Source organism: Bufo bufo, chromosome 4, assembly GCF_905171765.1.
Source record: "Bufo bufo chromosome 4, aBufBuf1.1, whole genome shotgun sequence".
Taxonomy (NCBI): domain Eukaryota; kingdom Metazoa; phylum Chordata; class Amphibia; order Anura; family Bufonidae; genus Bufo; species Bufo bufo.
Genome location: NC_053392.1, coordinates 580,483,067 through 580,508,309, shown reverse-complemented (window position 1 = coordinate 580,508,309; position 25,243 = coordinate 580,483,067). Strand labels below are relative to the sequence as shown.

Here is a 25,243-nt window from a genome sequence, read left to right as displayed (position 1 = left end):
TAACACAGAGGCGTTGCCATAGTGATGGGGACGCTTCAAGTTAGAATATCCTACGAACTGTGTACATGACTGCCCCCTGCTGCCTGGCAGCACCCGATCTTTTACAGAGGGCTGTGATCCGCACAATTAACCCCTCAGGTGCCGCACCTAAAGGGTTAATTGTGGTTATCATAGCCCCCTGTAAGAGATCAGGTGCTGCCAGGCAGGAGGGGGCAGACCCCCTCCCTCCTCAATATTATATTCATTGGTGGCCAGTGCGGCCTCACCTCTCCCCCCCCGCCCCCCTTGGGCCGGGCGCTCCTCCTACTGGTAAGTGAAAGGTCTGTGCGGCGCATTGCTTATAGCACAGACCTGTCACTTACCAGTAGGAGGAGCTCCCGGCCGGTCACAGACATCGCAACTCGCAGGTAACTATAATGCTTCTAAAAATTGCTAAGTAACCATGGCAACCAGGACTGCAGTAGCGTCCTGGTTGCCATGGTTACAGATCGGAGCCCCAGCGATTAAACTGGGACTCCGATCGGAACTCTCCACTGCCACCAATGATGGGGGAACGTGATTTTAAGGCCGCACTGGCAACCAATGAGGCCGCACTGGCAACCAACGATGGAGGATTCGAAACGTGATTTTAACTAGGGAGGGGGGGGGGAGATGTGAGGCCGCACTGGCCACCAATGATGGGGGATTTGAAACGTGATTTTAACTGGGGGGGGAGATGTGAGGCCGCACTGGCCACCAATGATGGGGGATTCGGAACGTGATTTTAACAAGGGGGAAGGGGAGATATGAGGCCGCACTGGCCACCAATGATGAGGGATTCGGAACGTGATTTTAACTAAGGGGGGGCGGGGAGATGTGAGGCCGCACTGGCCACCAATAATGGGGGATTCGGATTTGATTTTAACAAGGATGGGGGGGGGAGATGTGAGGCCGCACTGGCCACCAATGATGGGGGATTCGAAACGTGATTTTAACTGGGGGGGAGAGAGGGGGGGCACAATGGCCACCAATGAATATAATATTGGGGAGGGAGGTGGTCATGTACACAGTTCTCAGTATATTCTAACTTGAAGCGTCCCCATCACTATGGGAACTCCTCTGTGTTAGAATATACTGTCGGAAAACTCATATCTGAAAAAGCTTTTATGCAGACGGATCTGCGACCCGTCTGTGTGAAAGTTGCCAACGGCCACGGATCACGGACGCGGATGCCAATCTTGTGTGCATCCATGTTTTTTCACGGACCCATTGACTTGAATGGGTCTGTGAACCGTTGTCCGTCAAAAAAATAGGACAGGTCCTATTTTTTTTGACGGACAAGAAACACGGATCACGGCCGCGGATGAACAACGGTGCATTTTCCGAGTTTTCAACGGACCCATTGAAAGTTAATGGGTCCGCAGAAAATCACGGAAAACGGAACAACGGCCACGGATGAACACAACGGTCGTGTGCATGAGGCCTCTCTCTGTATCTCTGATACAACCTGCTGATGACACTCTGTGACACTCTAAGCTCAGCAGCCACTTCCGTCTGAGAACATCCAGCTTCACGCCTCACAATGGCGAAGTACTTTTGATTAATTGTTAGGTGTCGTCTTGGTCTCATGATGTTAAAATGTGAACAGCATGGTGAGGAGGACTGTTTAAATACCAATTCTAATTGTACCAGGAAATGTATTGGGTGATTCATGGATCAAACACCTGTTGTGAATTTTGCCAATAAGCTCCTTGTTAGAGTACAGCAAGTTGTGCAAAAAGTACTGAAACATTGAACAGTGAGACATGTGCATTCCGAAGTTTACAGAAGGTCACATTAAGTTCAGCTGTAAAGGTTAGAGTGCATTTTAGGTTCATCCTAAAATTTCACCAACAAGCAAAATATCCCTAACTTTTTGTGAGTGTATATTTATTGAGTAAAAGTTTCAGTATAACTTGTATTTCATTGACTGATATTTCTACTCATTTTGGGCTTAGGAGTCCAGTGGGCGGTCCTAATCAGTGATCTACAGACTCCCATGTATGATGATACGTAGAGAAATACTGTAACTTTCAACCACTGTATCTGTATTTCTTACTTTAGGCTTACCTCACGAGAAAACGGTGAAGTCCGACATCGAAACACCTGTAAATAAAAAGAATAAGAAAATGAGCATCAGGATCAAACAAAGTTGTCATAGACATAAAGAAACCAACACGGAAAATACATAAAGCCGAAAAGCAAAACTGATCCATGCGTCGGAAAATGGACACAGTATACTTTATACAGAAGAATACAGGAATCTCATTTTAGGATTTACTGGAAGTCTTAATTTTGGTGGGAAAGACACCCAGTGGTCTCCAAGCAAGTCACAGGTTGGAAACCACTGTTCGGCTAACTACACGCATTGCACTTTCTGCATATTTTTTTCGCAAGGATTCTCTTGCAACAAAGTGTATGAGATTTCACAAATCTTATGTACACTTTGCTTCTTCATTCCAGAGGGCAGGTCATCAGTTAAAAAATCTCTGAAAACTCTTTTAGCCTGCTCTCAGATTGCCCTACTGCCACCTGCCCTGACTTCATACTTGTGTTTCGTATACGTTAGTACGCTGCTTGTCCTGACTTCAGCCTGTCTCCTGACTATGGATATTGCCTGACCCCTCGGGGTCTCGGTATACTGGAACTACCCCAAGAGGTAACAGTCTGGTTGGTTCCCTGCAGCAAAGTCCAAACCTGCTATAGAGGTTAGAGGGTGAATACGAGGAGACCACCAGGACAATGTCCTTAGCTTTATCCCAAAGCCAAACCAGTTACTTGGTACAATGGATCCACACTCACTGTCTGTAACAGTATTCATGAAGTAATGGAATTCAAACATTCCTTGTTCACACCTTGTAATATAATGGTTGACCTTTTGCTGTCCACAAGACAAATAAAAAGTGATACCAGCTGCATAATAGTGACTATGTACAACAGGCCCAGACTTATAGCAGTGCCCATGCCCACGAGATTAAAACAGATTGTAGTCGAGAGACGGCTCACTTTAGCAGGTTGTCAGATTAAAGGACCCGTAATCTGACAACCTGACTAGCTGATTGTTGACTGGCAGATGAAGCAGTAGAGTATCTACTGAAATAATGAGAACCATTCTTTCTTAATCCCTAGAACTCCTGGCAATTTTTACCTTAAATATAGGTATAGATCAGGGATCAGCAACCTCCGGCACTCCAGATGTTTGTATGCTGGGAGTTGTCGTTTTACAGCAGTTGGAGTGCCTAAGATTGCTGATCCCTTGTATAGATCATGTCACAGGGAATCCTCGTGGCATGTTCGAAGGTGGGTCCTTCCTTTGCATTTCCACTATATCCTGCCACCCGCTTTCATCACGGCATGCAAAGCACTAGGCGGCAGAAATGAGAGGTTTCTCTCATTTTTGGCGTTACAGCAGAACCGCAACTGTGTCTCACAGTTATGGTCCTGCTTCTGATTGCCCAGTCACAGTGGCAGTGTTCACCTGATCAGGGTACCATAACACACCTTAGGCCCCCTACTGTCTATGCTCTACTATTACATCACAGGTCTTTAAATGATTAATGGACTCACATGGTCCCATCAGCATTGAGGGTAATATGATCTCGCTAACTAAAAGAGGTACCAAGAAAGAATCCCAATCTACATTTACATTTTGCCCAAACCATTGGCCTTCTGTACTCTATTGTCTCTCTGGATGAGTCTCCCGCACATTTAGTCCATGTACTTGTCCCTAAATGTCTGGTAGATAAAACAGACGAGTTTGATACATGATAAATGAGGATAGGAAGAAGTATATTAGCTGGAGTACATGATAACGTTACTGGCAGTGACAAATGATGAGCGGGAATGAGAAATAGGTTTGTGATGATATGTCACCATGTCATGTTTCATATATCCTTATATACATTTTTAATGGAGCAAAAATAAAAATAAAAATGGGAAAAACGCCTTATATACTCATTGACAAAGACAATAAGACACCAAGATCTAGTTGAATATAATTAAACTTTCTAGTATACAGAATATGTATGTAATGATGATATGTAAGTGATTACAATATTAGTGAAACGATAAACTGTACAGTTGAAATGAGGCTCTAAGACTCTGTTGGTCACCTACAGCCTCGATACAAGTTGAGATACAGCCTTTAGCCTGGATACAAGATGAGATACGGCCTCTAGCCTGGATGCCAGAGGAGATACAGCCTCTAGCCTGGACACAAGAGGAGATACGGTCTCTAGCCTGGATACAAGATGAGATATAGCCTCTAGCCTGGATACAAGAGGAGATACGGCCTCTAGCCTGGATACAAGATGATATATAGCCTCTAGCCTGGACACAAGAGGAGATACAGCCTCTAGCCTGGATACAAGATGAGATATAGCCTCTAGCCTGGATACAAGATGAGATACGGCCTCTAGTCTGGATTCAAGATGAGATACGGCCTCTAGCCTGGATACAGGATGAGATACAGCCTCTAGGCTGGATACAAGATGATATACGGCCTCTAGCCCGGATACAAGATGAGATACAGACTCTAGGCTGGATACAAGATGAGATATAGCCTCTAGCCTGGATACAAGATGAGATACGCCCTCTAGCCTGGATACAAGATGAGATACAGCCTCTAGGCTGAATACAAGATGAGATACAGCCTCTAGCCTGGATACAAGATGGGATACAACCTCTAGCCTGGATACAAGATGAGATACAGTAGAGTATGTAGGTATACAGGTTCAATATGGTATCCTGCGGTACATTTGTCCACTGATGTTACAGCTGGGCCTGTAGATCCTGCAAACTCATAGGTTGCTGAAGCTGGCGTCCAGCTGCTCCCATAAATGCTGGATTGGTGATAAATCTGGTGACTGGGCAGCCAAGGAAGTGTTGCAATCTGGTGGAGGCTTTTCTGGGAAACCCTTGCTGGGTGCGGGCGAACATTATCCTGCTGAAAAAAGCCATTTGGAGGCCCTGCCATGAGAGGACCACATGTGGCCGCAGGGTGTCCTGCACATATCGCTGAGCTCTTAAGAGTCCCTCGCATCACTACTAGGGGTCACCGACTGTTGTATGCGATGGCTCCCCAGATCATCACACCAACATTTGGTGCAGTTTGTCCCTCCACAGCAAAGGCAGGGTTGAAGCTTTCACCACCAAGCCTCCATACTCGAATCTGATCATCGTCAGATCCCAACAGATCCTGGATTTGTTGCTAAAGACAATACAGTTCCAGTCAATAGCAGTCCAAGGAGACGTTGGCTGGCTATCAATGGCAGGACGTGTAATGGGCACCAGGACACCAAATCTCCTTCTGCTAAGTGCCTGGAAATGGTCTGGGCAGAGATAGAGGTGTGTAATGAAGGTGCCCCTGTGTCTGCATGGTGGCAATGAAACTGTGGGAGCTGCTTGTGCTTGTTGGCGGATCAAACAATCCTCTCTACAGGTGGTCTGTCTGGAGGCTGTTAGCTGTGTGTGCTTTCTCTCATGTAACCACTGCTCCCAACACCACCTAATAGCTAGATGGTGGACAGTTCATCAAAACGGCCATCCTGCTTCTTTCCGTCCAATGATGCACCCCCTCTCAAAGTCTGCTAACTGGACAAAATGTCTTTGAGTACATTGTAGAGGCATGTCTAACAATCAGCGATCTCTCAACCTGAGGTACACTACCCAAAAGTAGCCTCTGAGAGCCTTTAGATAGAGCAGCAGGGGAAGCACTTTTACGCCCTCTTGTGGCAAGACCCAGTATCTATTCAGACCACACCTGTAATTCTTTACACATCTGCCTGAGACTGCATGCCGACATTTCTATCTGGGTGCATAATTGTTTTTATTTTTTTACTTTTCTCAATGAGCGTATATTAGGCTAGAGCTACACACTGCTATTTGTTTTGTAGCACTAAACATCTGTCTCGATGGACAGGAATATACAATATAGGCGGTTGGTATAGGCCTTTTATGGAGTGAAATTTCACATGCTGAGTTTTTTCTTGTTCTCTGTCTGAACCTTTGACTGCGTGCGCCATAAGCCCGTAACCCGGAGCCTTGTCTGATGAGCCACTGATTTACCATTATGCTTCATGGATTTCACTCTCTGATATACAAGCCCTCAAGAAATGCTCCAAGGTGAAGCTTATTCACTATTCCATAGAAGTCTTATTGTACTCAATAGAGGTAAACAGAAGTCACATACAGTATAATGATAAATGAATGTAATCTCCACTGAAGACTAGGAGTTGGCCAATATTTATTGAACCGGAAAAAGTCCACGCATTTCAATCTCTTTAAACTCCCATACACATTAGTGTATTGTTGGCCAAAACTACCAAGAATGGTGTTTTAAGCCAATTCTCCAATATGTATGGAGAGAAAAATGTTAAAGGGGTTGTCCATTTTTCAAACCAGCACCTGGATCTGATTTATTTTGTAATTTAATTAATTAAAAATTTAACATAGCCACTGAGTTATTCAATAAAATCTATCTGTATAGTGCCATCTGCTGTTTGTTTCTTTTCTTATTTCTTGTCCGGCTCATTGAGATGGCCGCACATGCTCAGTTTCATCCTTCAACTGCCTCCTGAGCTGTGATAGGGAGAGCATGGACACGCCCCCTGAGCTGCAGCAGGAAAGACACTCCCCTTGAGCTGTCAATGTGATATAAATCTATGAATGGGGAGATCTCTGGATCCATGTAAGGTACAGAGCTGGTTCTAGCTTTGTTAGAAAGAGATAATCTCTGATTTTCATTGTGTACATTAGTGCTGGGATAACCCCTTTAAGGAAGAGAGAAATCGGGCAAACTTTTCCTTTTGTTCTCCTAGGAGATAATAGTTTATCTCCTTTATAGTTTTAGGATTTATAGTTTAGCTCTGTTAGGGCAGAGCTATGATCTGTGACTACAGTTTAGCAACAGTGCCTACAGGGAGTCTGAGGTAGTCTGAGACACACCTCCTGCCTCATCCTGCACTCTCCTCCCCCTGCAGCTCTGCCTCCTCTGATTGGCTGCTGTGTATATACAAAAGTCCATTACAGGCTCACCAGTGAGTCAGTGTACGGAGAGCTGATTTCCATTACAGGCAAGAGCAGAATGATTAAAAATTACATATTACTAAATCACCAGAGTGAAAAGTGTCATCAGGTAATTGCAACACACAGACGAAAGCAAAAGAGCTTTAGTAATGAGCCAGGAGGGTAATTTTCATTAAATTACTTATCCTCTGACATCCCATACAGAAGATTCTGATCTGTGAGCTGGAACTCCCAAATATCCCAAGAATTAAAGGGCCCTGATAAAATACAAAAAGAAAAACTCTTTTGAGATTCTAAAACATATAAAGCTTTGACCAGCAAAAAGGAGTAACCTGTTCAGTTTAGGAACTGGATTCCTAAATCACCAATTTTATAAAATAAAAAAGTGCAAGTCTTGTTTTTACGTAGTCAAAAAAGGGGCCAATTTGCACTTAATCTACTCCAAATGAAATAGCTGGAGGGGAAGGGAATAGATAATGGGCTGATACTTGGCTTGTCTGATAACCCACTGCAAACAGAGCAGAGGAGGATTTTGCTACATCAAGCTGCCTTCTCAGCCTGGGACTGGTCTGATGTGAAGAGAATACAGAACAGGCATATATAGATTTTTATAGCCTTAAAGGGCTCTGGTAACATAATTACATTTTTTTTAATTGCCCAGTGTACCCCAAGCATTGCATATTTTTTCCCAAATACCTGTCTTTCATGTCAGAACTTTCCTTCCCTGGTTCTCAGCATCACTGCATCCTGGCAGGATGTTAACATGCAGAACTTCCTGTTAGGTTTGCTAACCAATCCCAGCATGCTTTGCTCTGAAATGCCTCCTAACCTCCCCTTTACATGTCAGCTAGGTAGAACAAACCCAGTGAAAATGACTTGTCAGGAAGCAGATGAAAACAGGAAGTTCTGCATGTAAACATCCTGCCAAGATGCAGTCATGCCGAGAACAGGGGAAGGAAAGTGCTGACATGGAAAACAGGTATATGAGTCGAAAATATGCAGGATTTGGGAGACTTAGGGCAGATAAAAAATGTTGAAATGATTGGAAAAACCCTTTAAGATTATTAATTTGCATAGAATAGGGTCAAATAAGAAGAAAAAACTGGATTTGTTAACATTAGATTGTTTTTTGTTTGTTTTTTAAATACATGTATTGTCCCTTTAAATAGATGTCTCATTTAAGGAATCTTTTGCCTTTTCATAATTTCTGCATTAAAAATAGATTTCTAGCATTTTTTTTTAACTTCAATTAGTATGAACGAGAGTTGAATTCTCAGTTCCCTGGCTTGGAAGCTTCAACATAAAAGATATATCAACCTGCCAATTACTTAAGACCACCAGAGGAATAACAGCAAGGTGGAGGCTAGTGGAGGGTGAAATAGGATGTATGAAACAAGAAGCCCTCAGAAACTGGAGTCACATAATTGTGCACCTTCAGGTCTATCTGTATTTCACACACTTCTGTGACATTTATTAAAATGATAAGACATAACCCCAGGCAACCAACCTTTCCTCCAATAGGAGGCCAACTCTGGACCTCAATTGTGCCCTGTTTGGTAGAATATATTTGGGATTTTTAAAACATATGATTTCTCTATATGTTGTTAAAGGGGTTGTCTCACCTCAGACAATGGGGGCATATCGCTAGAAATTCCCCCATTGTATTATAGGTGCCGATTCCACCTGTGGGACCTGCAACTATATCGTGAACGGAGCCTCGCAAGATGGTGGCTGGAGGACTCCGGTCCGGCCTCCACCAAGCGCTCTCCCCACATCGGGCATGACCAGCTACCGCTCCCATTCACTTCTATGGGCCCGACGGAAATAGCCAAGTAAGCGCTTGGCTATTTTCGGCAGCCGAATAGAAAATGAATGGAAAGCAGCTGCGCATGCGCAGTGCGGTCTCCACCGCTTCCAAGGCTCCGTTCTCGATATAGGTGCGGGTTCCAGCGGTGGGACCCGCACCTATCAGACAATGGGGGCATAATCGTCTGTGATGAGACAACCCCTTTAACAAAAAATGTTCTTACAGGGAGTGCAGAATTATTAGGCAAGTTGTATTTTTGAGGATTAATTTTATTATTGAACAACAACCATGTTCTCAATGAACCCAAAAAACTCATTAATATCAAAGCTGAATATTTTTGGAAGTAGTTTTTAGTTTGTTTTTAGTTTTAGCTATTTTAGGGGGATATCTGTGTGTGCAGGTGACTATTACTGTGCATAATTATTAGGCAACTTAACAAAAAACAAAAATATACCCATTTCAATTATTTCTTTTTACCAGTGAAACCAATATAACATCTCAACATTCACAAATATACATTTCTGACATTCAAAAACAAAACAAAAACAAATCAGTGACCAATATAGCCACCTTTCTTTGCAAGGACACTCAAAAGCCTACCATCCATGGATTCTGTCAGTGTTTTGATCTGTTCACCATCAACATTGCGTGCAGCAGCAACCACAGCCTCCCAGACACTGTTCAGAGAGGTGTACTGTTTTCCCTCCTTGTAAATCTCACATTTGATGATGGACCACAGGTTCTCAATGGGGTTCAGATCAGGTGAACAAGGAGGCCATGTCATTAGATTTTCTTCTTTTATACCCTTTCTTGCCAGCCACGCTGTGGAGTACTTGGACGCGTGTGATGGAGCATTGTCCTGCATGAAAATCATGTTTTTCTTGAAGGATGCAGACTTCTTCCTGTACCACTGCTTGAAAAAGGTGTCTTCCAGAAACTGGCAGTAGGACTGGGAGTTGAGCTTGACTCCATCCTCAACCCAAAAAGGCCCCACAAGCTCATCTTTGATGATACCAGCCCAAACCAGTACTCCACCTCCACCTTGCTGGCGTCTGAGTCGGACTGGAGCTCTCTGCCCTTTACCAATTCAGCCATCCATCTGGCCCATCAAGACTCACTCTCATTTCATCAGTCCATAAAACCTTAGAAAAATCAGTCTTGAGATATTTCTTGGCCCAGTCTTGACGTTTCAGCTTGTGTGTCTTGTTCAGTGGTGGTCGTCTTTCAGCCTTTCTTACCTTGGCCATGTCTCTGAGTATTGCACACCTTGTGCTTTTGGGCACTCCAGTGATGTTGCAGCTCTGAAATATGGCCAAACTGGTGGCAAGTGGCATCTTGGCAGCTGCACGCTTGACTTTTCTCAGTTCATGGGCAGTTATTTTGCGCCTTGGTTTTTCCACACGCTTCTTGCGACCCTGTTGACTATTTTGAATGAAATGCTTGATTGTTCGATGATCACGCTTCAGAAGCTTTGCAATTTTAAGAGTGCTGCATACCTCTGCAAGATATCTCACTATTTTTGACTTTTCTGAGCCTGTCAAGTCCTTCTTTTGACCCATTTTGCCAAAGGAAAGGAAAGTTGCCTAATAATTATGCACACCTAATATAGGGTGTTGATGTCATTAGACCACACCCCTTCTCATTACAGAGATGCACATCACCTAATATGCTTAATTGGTAGTAGGCTTTCGAGCCTATACAGCTTGGAGTAAGACAACATGCATAAAGAGGATGATGTGGTCAAAATACTCATTTGCCTAATAATTCTGCACGCAGTGTATAATCTGTAAGGCTCCAAAAATAATGCAGGACTGCAGGAGAAAAGGGCGAGCAGATAAACCATGTTTTGGCCAGAGTGGACAGTGGGTACAAAGGGCATCTCTCGCTCTGGAAGACTTCCCCTATGCTATATTGAACACACAACACATTGATTTCAATGATAACTATGTAATGCTTTATTTTCCCTGTGGTGGCGCTGCAGGGAGATTGAACACTTACTGACAGGCTTCCCCAGAGATCACAGCTGATCGCTGGGGTCTCAGCAGGAGAACACTTTGTGAATATCTTATTGTCAAGGGACCCTTCCGTCAAATAGAGATTGTCCATGGTGGAGAAAACAATCACAGGTCCATCTAGTTCGACCTGCTACTGATTCAGGGAAAGGAAAATAACCCAAAGTACCTAGTGAATATATATAATATTTGGGTGAAGGATCTGGTCTGTCCGATACAGGCCTGTGAGTGACCATATGACAGTGATTCAGACCATTGAGTAAGTCATGGGAGCTATGATGGTTGACTGCTGTAGACAGCTACTTCCTGTTGAAGAAACAAGGTGGTATCTCCCAGGGGTTTTCCTGGGTAGCAAGGTCCCTGCAGTAAGCTTGACTCAGGTGCCACCGGCCAATCCAACCGCCCTAGTAAAGGTCACATCTCATGTAATATCAGTTGCTTACGCTATCAGTAAAGGAACTTTAAATAGACTGGGGAAAATATGAGTCAAAAGGTCCAGAATTACATAGAACGGTGCCTAGTTCAATATCTTCTGTGCTATAAATCATGGTGCTCAAATAACAGTGCCATACGGAGATCCTATAACACTTCTATGCAGTTGCCTAAATGACAATGAGGTCCCTGAAGACCTCTTAAATTTATATTAAGAATCATGGGGGTCACAAGAGTCCAGTGCCGGGCCATCTGAGGCACCTCTTTAAAGGGTATGTGTCATAAAAAAAATGGCCTATAGTTTAATCCACGCTTTTATGAAGGGTTTTTTAGAATTTTAGGTGAGTTTATTTACATTTTTCCATGTCACTATGTTTAAAAAAATGTATATAATCCTGCAGTTTTCACACTGGCCACTAGGCCTAAAATAGGTTAATATTTCCTGTCTTTTGAAAGCAGCTACATGGGCCATAGACACAATGAACCCTAGGCTTCTTCTGTCACCAATGCAGGAGGAAGTATATAGGCTAATTTCACACTTGCGTTTGGGGTTCCGCTTGTGAGATCCGTTTGAGGGCTCTCACAAGCGGCCCTGAACTGATCCGTTTATCCCCAATGCATTCTGAATGGATAAGGATCCGTTCAGAATGCATCAGTTTGGCTCCGTTCCGCCTCCATTCTGCTCTGGAGGCGGACACCAAAACGCTGCTTGCAGCATTTTGGTGTTCGCCTGGCCGTGCGGAGCCAAACGGATCTGTCCTGACTAAAAATGGGGACGGATCCGTTTGACGTTGACACAATATGGTGCAATTGCAAACTGATCCGTCCCCCATTGACTTTCAATGTAAAGTCAGGAGTCCCTATTAATAGTTTTCTCCAATCCAATGGTATATTTTAACTTGAAGCGTCCCCATCACCATGGGAACGCCTCTATGTTAGAATATAGCATCGGATTTGAGTTAGATCATGAAAACTCAGATCCGACAGTATATTCTAACACAGAGGCGTTCCCATAGTGATGGGGACGCTTCAAGTTAGAATATACTAAGAACTGTGTACATAACTGCCCCCTGCTGCCTGGCAGCACCCAATCTCCTACAGGGGGCTGTGATCCGCACAATTAACCCCTCAGGTGCCACCAGACCCCCCTCCCTCCCCAGTATTAAAAGCATTGGTGGCCAGTGCGGCCCCCCCCTCCCTCCCTCCCCAGTATTAAAAGCATTGGTGGCCAGTGCGGCCCCCCCCCCATCATTGGTGGCAGCGGAGCGGCATTTCCGATCGGAGTCCCAGTTTAATCGATGGGGCTCCGATCGGTTACCATGGCAGCCAGGACGCTACTGCAGTCCTGGCTGCCATGGTTACTTAGCTTATACTTACATTGCTGTCAGTGGCCGGCCGGCGCTCCTCCTACTGGTAATTAACAGGTCTGTGCAGCGCTGGCCACCAATGCTTTTAATACTAGTGAGGGAGGGAGGGGGGGCCGCACTGGCCACCAATGCTTTTAATACTGGGAGGGAGGGAGGGGGGGCCGCACTGGCCACCAATGAATTTAAAACTGGGGAGGGAGGGTGATCTGGCCCCTGCTGCCTGGCAGCACCCGATCAGGGGGCTGAGATCCGCACAATTAACCCCTCAGGTGCGGCACCTGAGGGGTTAATTGTGCAGATCACAGCCCCCTGTAAGAGATCGGGTGCTGCCAGGCAGCAGTTATGTACACAGTTCTTAGTATAGTCTAACTTGAAGCGTCCCCATCACCATGGGAACGCCTCTGTGTTAGAATATACTGTCGGATCTGAGTTTTCACGATCGTGAAAACTCAGATCTGAAAAAGCTGTTATGCAGACGGATCCGCACTGAATGGATACCATCGTTTGCATTTATAGGTGCGGATCCGTCTGTGCAGATACCAGACGGATCCGCACCTAACGCAAGTGTAAAAGTAGCCTGTGATATCACCCATTGTGAATGGTGGATCCTGAGTTTTCTATGCAGAGGTGATATCTGTCATTGTAATTCTGCATGGCTACTGAACAGTAACCGGCAGAGAGCAGAAAATCATGACCTATTATTAGGCTTAGTGGGCAGTGAGAACATTGCAGGATTAGTGTACATTTTTTTTTAAATATAGTGACCTGGAAAAAAAAGTTACAAAAAGTTCTAAAAAGAATGTGTTTAACATAAAAACATGATTTAAAGGGGTCACAAAATTTAATATAGGGCACTTACCAAATATATTACTTTTTCAGAAGTGCCTCATTTTCCTGTTAGGTCTCCTCTCTCCCCTATTATTTTACTGCTTGTTTTCAGGGGTTACACAGTGGTGGCCATGCTTATGATGATTTCTCCCTAGTCTAGTGGCCAGGAACGTGGGAGTGTGCATAATCGCAATGCTCTGCAGTGCCTCAGATCTCGCCGTTCACTCCAGCGATGCAGATAATAGTGTGCATTAAGAGCACGCACACACAGGCAAGCGGTGCCATGACATTACCGCAGTGCCACTTTTCTGTCAATCAAATAAAAGTTTACTGCCCACAGAGGAGACAGGAAGCCGGGGAGGTAAAAGACGGAGATAAGACAACCCCTATAAACAACAGGTCATTTTCTGGTGACACATTCGCTTTAAATGGGTTATCAACACTTTACGTGATTAAGCACTTTAATGCTGAAAATATTCCTACCAGGCCAGCACTGAGCTCCCCGGTGTAAATAGGTTGCGACAACTTCCTGGATCACGGGCAGTACATTTGGCATGTGATCCTAGCCCCGTTACAACCTGTAATGTACATGTCAGGCAGCCTTGGGTGCTGTGAACGAGGATGTCTGACTGCACAGAAACAACCCACGTACAACGCCAGTCGTTACCTGGGCTAGGATCACATGCCGAATGTACGGAGCGCAATCCAGGAAGTTGTCGCAACCTATTTACACCGGTGAGCTCAGCGCTGGCCCAGTAGGAATATTTTCAGCATTATAACTGTTAAAGGGCATCTGTCAGCAGATTTGTACCTATGACACTGGCTGACCTGTTACATGTGCGCTTGGCAGCTGAAGGCATCTGTGTTGGTCCCATGTTAATATGTGCCCGCATTGCTGAGAAAAATGATGTTTTAATATATGCAAATGAGCCTCTACGAGCAACGGGGGCGTTACCATTACACCTAGAGGTCCTGCTCTCTCTGCAACTGCCACGCCCCCTGCACTTTGATTGACAGGGTCAGGCGTTTACGCTTACACTATCTCGCCCTGTCAATCAAATTGCAGAGGGCGCGACCGTTGTAAAGAGAGCAGAGCCTCTAGGTGTAATGGTAACGCCCCCGTTGCTCCTAGAGGCTCATTTGCATATATTAAAACATCATCTTTCTCAGCAATGCGGGCACATATGAAGATGGGACCAACACAGGTGCCTTCAGCTGCCAAGCGCACATGTAACAGGTCAGCCAGTGTCATAGGTAAAAATCTGCTGACAGATGCCACAGGAAGGGAGGGGCATTAGAAAACAAAATTGTGGATAACTGTAATCACCGGCGTCACGCACAGGGAGGGAAAAGGGAAAGCCCTGCCCAAGGGAGAGGGAAAGGTGGTGACCCCTGACTCACCTTGCGGCTGGAACCTGACTGCCCTGACGTCCCTAGACGGGTTCCTCACCCGTGCTGCGATCACGTGCCTAAACCCTGGCTTTCCCTAAAATGAGCCCTAGATAGTGAACGGGCCGGTGGGATCGCTAGTCCGCACCACTGACACTAAGAGGGAAACACCAGGGAGAGGACAGACAATACAGACAAACACATACACCCAGGTGGGCGACCACAGCAGACCACAAAGGTCCAACAGGGATCCGGAGGGTAACGTTCTGGACCAACAACCAGAGAACGCAGCAACACAGCTCCAGAGGGTCAGTATAGAAGTCCAGGCAGGAAGCTCTATATTTGGCAACCAGAGAAATGTGAGAGGGTAATATAAGGAGGTTGGGAGTGCTGGACAAGGAACAGCTGAGGAGAAGGAGCTACGGATCCCTGAGTGAGCCAAAAAGGGTTGCAAAGCAAACCCAGAAAGCAGCCCTATCTACATAGAGCGCACAGCCAACCACTGCGACTTCCTGACCCCGGGTATAACGGAGTCAGGCGTGGTTCTTGACACCCTCGTGACAGTACCCCCCTCTCTACGAGGGGCCTCCGGACACTCAGGACCAGGTCTCTCAGGATGAGAGGCATGAAAAGCCCAAACTAGCCTGTCGGCGTTTACCTCAGACGCAGGAACCCACATTCTTTCCTCGGGACCGTAACCTCTCCACTGCACCAGATATTGAAGAGAGCGGCGGACCCGACGAGAATTAACAATTTTGGATATCTGAAACTCTAGATTACCATCCACAACAACAGGAGGGGGTGGCAGCGGTGACGGTTCTAGAGGTGGAACATACTTCTTGAGTAATGACTTAAGGAAGACGTTATGGATTTTAAAAGTCTGAGGTAGCTCCAGGCGAAAAGCCACGGGGTTGATGATGGCTACAATTTTGTAAGGGCCAATGAACCTAGGACCCAGTTTCCAAGAGGGAACCTTTAATTTAATATTCCTAGTAGACAACCACACATAGTCATTCACTCCTAGGTCCGGACCTGGCGACCGTCTCTTATCAGCCATGCATTTGTATTTACCTCCCATATTTTTCAAGTTAGCTTGCACCTTCTGCCATACCGATGAAAGAGATGACGAAAACCGTTCCTCTTCGGGAACCCCAGAAGACCCCCCCTCTTTGAAAGTACAGAATTGGGGATGAAAACCATATGCACCAAGAAATGGTGACTTGCCAGTGGATTCCTGAAGACGATTATTTATGGCAAACTCAGCTAACGGTAAATATGATGACCACAACTCTTGGTTTTCAGACACAAAACATCTTAGATATGTCTCAAGGTTTTGGTTGGTACGCTCAGTCTGTCCATTCGACTGAGGATGGAAAGCTGAGGAAAAGGACAAGTGTACCCCCAAACGGGAACAAAAAGCTTTCCAAAATTTAGAAATAAACTGGGTACCCCAATCCGAAACAACATCGGAAGGGACCCCGTGAAGCTTCACGATTTCACTGACGAATACCTGAGCAAGAGTCTTAGCATTAGGTAGTGCGGGTAACGCAATGAAGTGTACCATTTTGCTAAACCTGTCCACTACTACCAAAATAACTGTTTTACCCGCAGACAAAGGTAAGTCAGTGATAAAATCCATTGACAGATGTGTCCATGGTCTATTGGGAATGACGAGTGGTAATAGAGACCCTGCAGGACGTGCATGCGAAACTTTTGCGCGCACACAGGTAGAACAAGAAGACACAAAATCCAATACATCCTGACGCAACCTTGGCCACCAAAAACGACGAGACAATAGCTCCAAGGTTGCTTTACTACCCGGGTGCCCAGCAAGTGCCGAATTATGATGTTCCTTTAAAAATTCGAAACGCAGGTTCAACGGTACAAACAATTTCTCTGAGGGGCAAGAGACCGGGGCGTCCCCCTGGGCCTCTAACACCTTCCCCTCCAGAGCAGAGTGTACCGCAGAAACAACCACTCCTCTTTGAAGAATGGGTACCGGATCACTCACATTACCCCCTCCAGGGAAACAACGAGATAGTGCATCAGCCTTGGTATTCTTTGCCCCAGGACGATAGGTAATAACAAAGTTAAACCTGGTAAAAAATAGCGACCACCTAGCTTGTCTAGGGGTGAGACGCTTAGCTGATTCGAGGTACAGAAGATTTTTGTGGTCCGTAATCACAGTGACGGGGTGGACTGCCCCCTCTAAAAAGTGACGCCATTCTTCAAACGCTAATTTAATAGCTAATAGTTCCCTATTGCCAATATCGTAGTTCTTTTCTGCTGCAGATAGTTTTTAGAAAAGAAAGCACAAGGACGCCATTTGCCAGGAGACGGACCCTGAGACAGCACCGCCCCCACTCCCACCTCTGACGCATCGACTTCAACAATAAAAGGCTGAGAGACATCAGGTTGGACTAGTACAGGTGCCGAGGTAAAACTCTCTTTTAGAGAGGAAAAAGCAACTTTAGCGGCGTCAGACCATTTAGAAAAATCAGTCCCCTTCCTAGGCATGTCAGTAAGGGGTTTTACAATAACTGAATAATTTTTAATGAATTTCCTATAGAAATTCGCGAAGCCCAAGAACCGTTGCAGTGCTTTGAGGTGCTCAGGAAGATCCCAATCTAAAATTGCCTGGACCTTCCTAGGATCCATACGGAAACCTGAAGCAGATAAAAAATAACCTAGGAATTGTATCTCCTGAACGGCGAAGACACACTTTTCAATTTTAGCATATAATTTATTCGTCCGTAGGACCTGCAGTACTTGTCTGACATGCACCTCATGTGTTCTCAGATCAGACGAATAAATTAAAATATCATCTAGGTATATTACCACAAACCTGCCGATTAGATGACTAAAAATGTCATTAACGAAATGTTGAAAGACGGCAGGAGCATTGGTCAGACCGAAAGGCATAACTAGATTTTCATAATGCCCCTCAGGGGTGTTAAAAGCTGTCTTCCACTCATCCGATACGAATCAGATTGTAGGCCCCCCTAAGATCAAGTTTGGAGAACCACCTAGCACCCGCAATCTGGTTAAACAGGTCAGGATTGAGAGGAAGAGGGTATGGGTCTCGGATGGTTATCCGATTTAATTCGCGAAAATCTAGGCAAGGACGCAGGCCCCCATCTTTCTTTTTAACGAAGAAAAACCCTGCAGCCACGGGTGAAGAAGAGGGTCTGATGTGTCCCTTAGCCAAGCTCTCGGAGATATAATCTTTCATGGCTTGTCTCTCTGGACCCGAAAGATTATATAATCTGGTCTTGGGTAATTTTGCGCCGGGAATAAGGTTAACCGGGCAATCATAAGGACGGTGAGGTGGTAACTTCTGACAACCCTTTTCAGAAAAAACGTCCTCAAAATCCGAAATAAATGTAGGTAGGGTAGTTATGGAGGCGACTAAGCAATTGCTATTTAAGCAATTTTCTCTGCACTGCTCACTCCACTCCGATATCTCCCTGGCCTGCCAATCCACCACTGGATTGTGCGCTATCAACCAGGGAAGGCCCAGCACTACCGGAGTGGGAAGCCCCTCCAGAACATAACCTGAAAGCATCTCGTTATGGTGGTCCCCTACCCGAAGGTGTAAATTATGAACAATGTGGGTGAGGTTTCTCTGAGACAGAGGAGCAGAATCAATAGCGAATATGGGAATAGGTCTCTGTAGCGTACAGAGAGACAAAACCATAGTGCGGGCAAAATGGGCATCTATCAAATTTACCCCTGCTCCACTGTCTAGAAAGAAAGAAATAGTCTACGTCTTAACACCAAAAACAATAACCGCTGGCAACACAAATTGCGATGTACGTATGGAGGAAACGTATACCCCCCGGCTGACATCCTCCACACAGCCTGGGGTTAGTAGTTTTCCGACGGTCTTTTGTTTCTGAGGAAAGAAGGACAGACATTAATGAAATGACCCCTCTCCCCACAAAAAAAACAAACCCCACGCCTACGGCGAGCCTCAGGAGGACGGACCTGACGAGTAGTTCCTCCTAGCTGCATAGGCTCGTCTAAGTCCGTACAGACTAACTGCTGCTTGGGAGGGGTTACCAATTGCTCTGGTGTTTTCACCCTGTCCCTAAGGCGTCTATCTATTTGGATAGAAAGGGACATAACCGCATCAAGGGAAAAGGGGGTCTCATATAATGCAAGCGCATCCTTAACCCTTTCGGATAACCCAGAGCAGAACTGACTCCTGAGAGCCGGGTTGTTCCATTGGGTATCCGTAGCCCACCTACGGAAGTCAGAGCAATACTCCTCTACCGGCCGCTCTCCTTGTAGGAGTCTCCGTAATCTTGATTCAGCCAGTGCGACTCGGTCAGGGTCGTCATATATGAGACCCAAGGCCCCGAAAAACTCATCCACTGACCGAAGAGCCTGGGAATCAGTGGTTAAGGAGAACGCCCAGGACTGCGGGTCCCCCTGCAGCAGGGAAATAACAACCCCCACCCGCTGTTCTTCATTACCAGAGGAGTAAGGGCGCAGCTTAAAATATAATTTACAGGCCTCACGGAATGTCAAAAACTTGTCCCTTCCCCCAGAAAATCTGTCAGGGAGAGGGACCTTGGGTTCCGCAACAACCTGTTTACCAGTAGCAACCGCTGGGCTTGCGGTCAGTTGTAATTGCTGCTGTTGCTGGAGGACCGACGCCTTCAATCCTGCCACCTCCAAAGACAGGCCATGAAATTGTTTGGACAGAGCAGCAATTGGATCCATACTGGATTCTAAGTAGGTAAAAAAAAATAAAAAAAATGTTTTATTTTTTTTTACCTACACAAAATAAGGGCCAGATATAATGTAATGACCGGCGTCACGCACAGGGAGGGAAAGGGGAAAGCCACAGCAGACCACAAAGGTCCAACAGGGATCCGGAGGGTAACGTTCTGGACCAACAACCAGAGAACGCAGCAACACAGCTCCAGAGGGTCAGTATAGAAGTCTAGGCAGGAAGCTCTATATCTGGCAACCAGAGAAGTGTGAGAGGGGAATATAAGGAGGTTGGGAGTGCTGGACAAGGAACAGCTGAGGAGAAGGAGCTACGGATCCCTGAGTGAGCCAAAAAGGGTTGCAAAGCAAACCCAGAAAGCTACTACAAGGAAACAGCCCTATCTACATAGAGCGCGCAGCCAACCGCTGCGACTTCCTGACCCCGGGTATAACTGAGTCAGGCGTGGTTCCTGACACCCTCGTGACAATAACCCCTTTAAGCCTGGGCCTAATGAGATGCTCTTCTAAGTAACTCAATCAGCGTATCATCTAGTGATCCCCCAGCAGAGACGCTCCAGTGTCATCCATGCAGAAGACGCTCAACACTCTACTTAAACAATGTCTTTTCTTCCTCTGCTTTCACGGAGAAAGCAATGAGACTCATCTCAGTAAATATTATCTGCCAGAAGAATCCAAGTAAATTGATTTTCCGAATGATGCACATCATTGAAAGATTTTACTTTCATTTGCAAACAGCCACGGAATAAATATTTCATCCAGGGAAATCCGTAATCTTGTTATCAGAGGCTTCTTAACCCTGATACAAATCTGCCTTTCAGAGACGAGAAAACCTCATTGAAAATTCAATTGATTTTCATTGATTCAATAAAATCTCCAAATTCCGACTGTAAGAACAGCAGAGAGTTCATCGTACACATTTGTTTTATCACTTTCATAACGTCTCCAGTCAATGCCAAAAATGGTTTCCAGCTCAAGCGGAGGAGCAGGGCTGCTCTCTGCGTCCTCATGTTTTATTCTGAAATTGGGTGATAATAGCCCGTAATGCTGCCCGACACTGTGCTCCCAACAATACAAATAATGCACCGGATCTGAGGTGTACACTGCGCTCTAAAAGGTAAGCTTATGCAAACAGGGACCAGGAGAAAGCACTTGGATCAGGAAAAGTTTTTGCACTGGAGAAAAAAAAATTATGAAAATGCAAAAATGTGTGTACATGTTCGGAATAAATGAAGTGTGGACATCAGAATAATTTCCCATGGAGGGTCCAAGGAAACCTACTGTAGTCTGTCTGGGTAAATATGTAGTAACCAGTTTGCCAACTAACAGAATCACATGGTTAGACAGGTCACTGTCTTCCACAAGAACAGCACACTCTTCTTCTGCTGTTGTTCCACTCAAATGATTGGCTACATGCACCTCTGTCTCTACTACCGTAATGGAAAGTGGTCACTGCGTTATATATAAGTTTACATAACACATCTCCTGCCGTTGTCAATCTTGTGATCGGACTATAAGGATATATAGTGTAGTATTCCCTCCCACATCATTCAGCCCTCTCCTATAATAATTATATGAGTGAACTGGTCACTGCCTCCCACAGGATAAGCACACTCTTCTCATGCTGGTATTATTCCTTTGATCTGATTCGATACACAGTGGGGAAGATTTCCTAAGCCATAATTCTGGCACAAGTTGTACTTAAAAGGTGGAGAACATGTTGTGCCTTAAGCTTATCATGTGTCTTGGAAACTTTTTGGTGTTGATAAGCTTTGAAAGGTGAAAAAAAGGGATGTGAGTGAAAGTACTGGTAAAATGCAGCAGTTTTTGAGCAAACGTTTGGTGTAACATAGTCCAACTATGAGGTTGAAGAGAAAACAGTCTAACAAGTCTAGAAAGTGGTAGCAAATCTATAATACTGCATGCACCATTTTAATAAATTTGGGACCTTTTCAGCCATTTTCGCCAGGCAAAATGACACAAAAATACAGAAAAATTGTCCCCAGTGTTCTGCTTAACACTAAACAATTGAGTTCACTAATGAAATCTGTCGAGTACACAGGTCACTGTCTCCTGTAAGATCAGCACACTCCTCTCCTGCTGCTGTCCTCAGACCTATGAACTGAATGGCTAAAGGGTGTTCTGTTCCCGCCATGAAATTGGTCCTTTTACATACAGCCCTGCCCTAACATGAGAGGGCAGGTCAGTGCTTTCTACAAGGTCGGCACACTCCTCTCCTGCTGCTGTAATCATCCCTATGAACTGAATGGCTAAAAGGTGTTCTGTTCCCAGAACTTCCCACCATGAAATTGTCAATTTAATATACAGCCCTGCCCTAACATGAGAGGGCAGGTCACTGCTTTCTACAAGGTCAGCACACTCCTCTCCTGCTGCTGCCATCATCCCTAGGATCTGAGTGGCTTAAGGGTGTTCTGATCCCGCCATGAAATTGACCGTTTTATATACAGCACTGCCCTAACACAAGAGGACAAGGTCACTGCTTTCTAAAAGATGAGCACACTCCTCTCCTGCTGCTGTTCTCACACCTATGATCTCAATGTCTAAAGGGTGCTTTATACTCAATCAATTCCTGACAACATCGCTATCACATCTGCCCTGGCCTCATTAACATAGCATAATCTCATAAGAGGACGGGTCGGTCACTGCCTCCCACAAGATCAGCACACTCCTCTCCTGCTGCTGTAACCTTTCTCTTCATGTTGGACAAACAAAAATGCTGAAATATTCAATACCAGGGATTCGTAGACATTATAATGGACGATCTCCATGAAGAATGTCCGAGGAGATGACCGTCAGTGTGAGTTACTGCTTAATGTAACAAGTGAACTAGGAAAACTGATCAGATCTCAAACGCAAACAAAATAAGTCACTCGAAGAATGACAGGAGCGGATAAACATGTCTTCAGGGCGACGTTCAGTGGTCAAGAACATGCAATCTTTTCTGTAGAGATCTTTCTTACAAGAAATGCTGATGTCCGCCTGTATCATCAGTCTTATATCACTATTTTTTATCTAGCCAAGCTTGATATACAGATGAAACTCGAAAAATTTGAATATTGTGCAAAGTTTATTTATTTCAGTAATGCAACTTAAAAGGTGAAACTAACATATGAGATAGACTCATTACAGGAAAAGCGAGATACTTCCAGCCTTTATTTGTTATCATTTGGATGATTATGGCTTACAGCTTATGAAACCCCGAAGTCACCATCTCAGGTACCTTTTGCTCAGGAGGTATGGACTAATTAGCTGACAAGAGTGTGACACTTTGAGCCTAGAATATTGAACCTTTTCCCAAAATTCTAATTTTAAGTTGCATTAATACATCTCCTTTTAAGTTGCATTACTGAAATCAATGAACTTTTGCACGATATTCAAATTTTTCGAGTTTCACCTGTACACATCTTTGGTAGATAATGAGAATCTGGTCAGGTTTCCATCCCAGACACTCACATTCCACCAGCAGAACTTTTCACTGGGCTCCTGAGATGCCGGCGCCATCTTTTCCAGCTTCAGGTGGACAGGTTTCACCCAGATCTCACCTTTTTGTTCCAGAACTGACCCATCTGCCTTGGTATATAAGACTGCCCATATGAATGAGATAAATTCCGACCTCCTGACTGCTGGTAGCTAATATCAGGAGAAATGGGAAATGGTTGAGTTGGATTTCAACATACATGAGCATTTTGTCAGGAGTCACATAAAACAGAGACTACTCCAAGAGGTAGCAGCCTGGTGGTTCCCCTGCAGTGAATTCCAAATCCCTGCATAGGGGTTAAAGGGTAAAGACCAGAGGAAGGGGGCACTTAGATAATGTCCTTAGGACTAGCCGTAAGCCAAATCTATTCAAGTGACACAGCAGATCCACTTCTTTAGCAGATCTTATCTTTCACATGATCTGACAGGGTAATTCAATACTTTTTTGGGAGATCATCCCATGATGTCTTTACTTGCAATACCACACTTGGCCACATGGCTTGCAATTAAGGGAAAACATGACTGAATAACAGAGTTAAAAATTCTTTCATTCAGGTGCACAAAATACAAGTGCCATCTAGTGGGTGAAATGTTTAGTGCACTAATTCATCTATTTTTTGCTTTCAGCAAATATCCTAGCACAGGGATCAGCAACCTCCGGCACTCCAGCTGTTTTGAAACTACAATTCCCAGAATCCTCCTTTTACTTCTATGGGAGTTACAAGGACAGCCAAATAAGTGTGCATGCTAGGAGTTGTAGTTTCACAGCAGCTGGAGTGCCGAAGGTTGAGGATCCCTGTCCCAGCAGGTGACATCCACAAAAAAAAACAACAATCAGCTATTGGCCACTCACTCTGCACTGGGCCCTAATCCAAAAATGGTAACAAGGCTCCCAACTTACTACCAAATTTCTACACTTGTATCATGCTGGAGCACTAATCCTCTCTTCCACCGATGTACCAGTACAATAAATGGCACATGGTGTGTGGGCCCTGTTATGTGCCAATAACTAGGGGCAATTGTCAGTCAGCCCAATTCTGCTCTTCTTTATAGGAATGAGTGCTGGCCTCCTCATTTATGACACTGGTGTCTTACAGCAGTTCTGAGCAGGGTAGCTGTGAATCCAGTCCCGGGATGATACAGAATACTTATCAAAGCCAGAAGCAGTGTCTTTGTGTGTCTGTGCCTCTGTCTTACTATAGCAGCTCACTCTTCATAGACCTTTATAGGCAGCATGTCACCTGATTTGTCACTGAGCCGATAATCCACCTCATTTCTCAAGATGGATTTGAGCAGTGGACTGAGGGTGAAGGATTATATCAGAAGGTGGGAAGGAGAAGACGGTCATAACTGGAGAAAGAGGCATTTTCTCAAAAAATATATATTACAAAGTTTCTTCGCTTGTACTATTGATTGACGCATAGTTTGTTCAGTCGATGAAGCATAGTTAAAGAAAGTCAACAAGAGAAGTAAGGGGTGCCTCAGCTTGTGCATAAGGAGCATAGGCACATAAACTTGCCAGTTGTAGTTGTGTATAGCACATCATAAATTTATACCTAAGCGCGCTTACAGCTTATTGTTTTACGGAATGATGGTTCATTATGATAATCAGTAAGCCCTGTAATCAATCACTGTATTAAACTTGAAGCTCCAGATCTCATTAGGTTAATAACGATCAATTAAAAGGCTTTGGATTTTAAATCTGTTGGTGGAATATGATATAACATGATTAGAGGAAAACCGGCGGAGTGAAGCCCATCCTCTATACGGTCTTCTTCATCTCAAGCTTTATGTATCCAGATACAAATTGTACTTTATTTTTGTAATTAAGCAGAGCTCGTTCCGAGGTACCGCTCATTAATATTTCAGCTTTAAAGAGAAGAGAGTAGAAGGATAGTTTACAGATTCTGCAGGAGAACATGAATGAGCATTTGAAGCCAGGCATCTGTGCCATACTATGTGTCTGCCAATGGACTCCAGCAAGAACAGATGGTTCGGGAGAATGATTACCGCCACTGCTAGTTATGGAACCAAAATATAATTCAATTATGCTGTCCAATATAAGACAATAGGAATCACATTCTAATGGAGAGAAGAGCTATACTGTATTATAACAAAAATACCTTATG

General features: G+C 44.8%; 1 protein-coding gene across 1 annotated transcript in view; it reads right to left on the bottom strand.

The window, feature by feature from the left end:
* The window catches only part of HHAT (hedgehog acyltransferase), a 366,627-nt gene that overhangs the window by 203,934 nt on the left and 137,450 nt on the right, over positions 1-25,243 (bottom strand). The window contains 1 exon segment of the mRNA XM_040430369.1: positions 2,089-2,124. Within this exon segment, the coding sequence (XP_040286303.1) occupies positions 2,089-2,124 (36 nt within the window).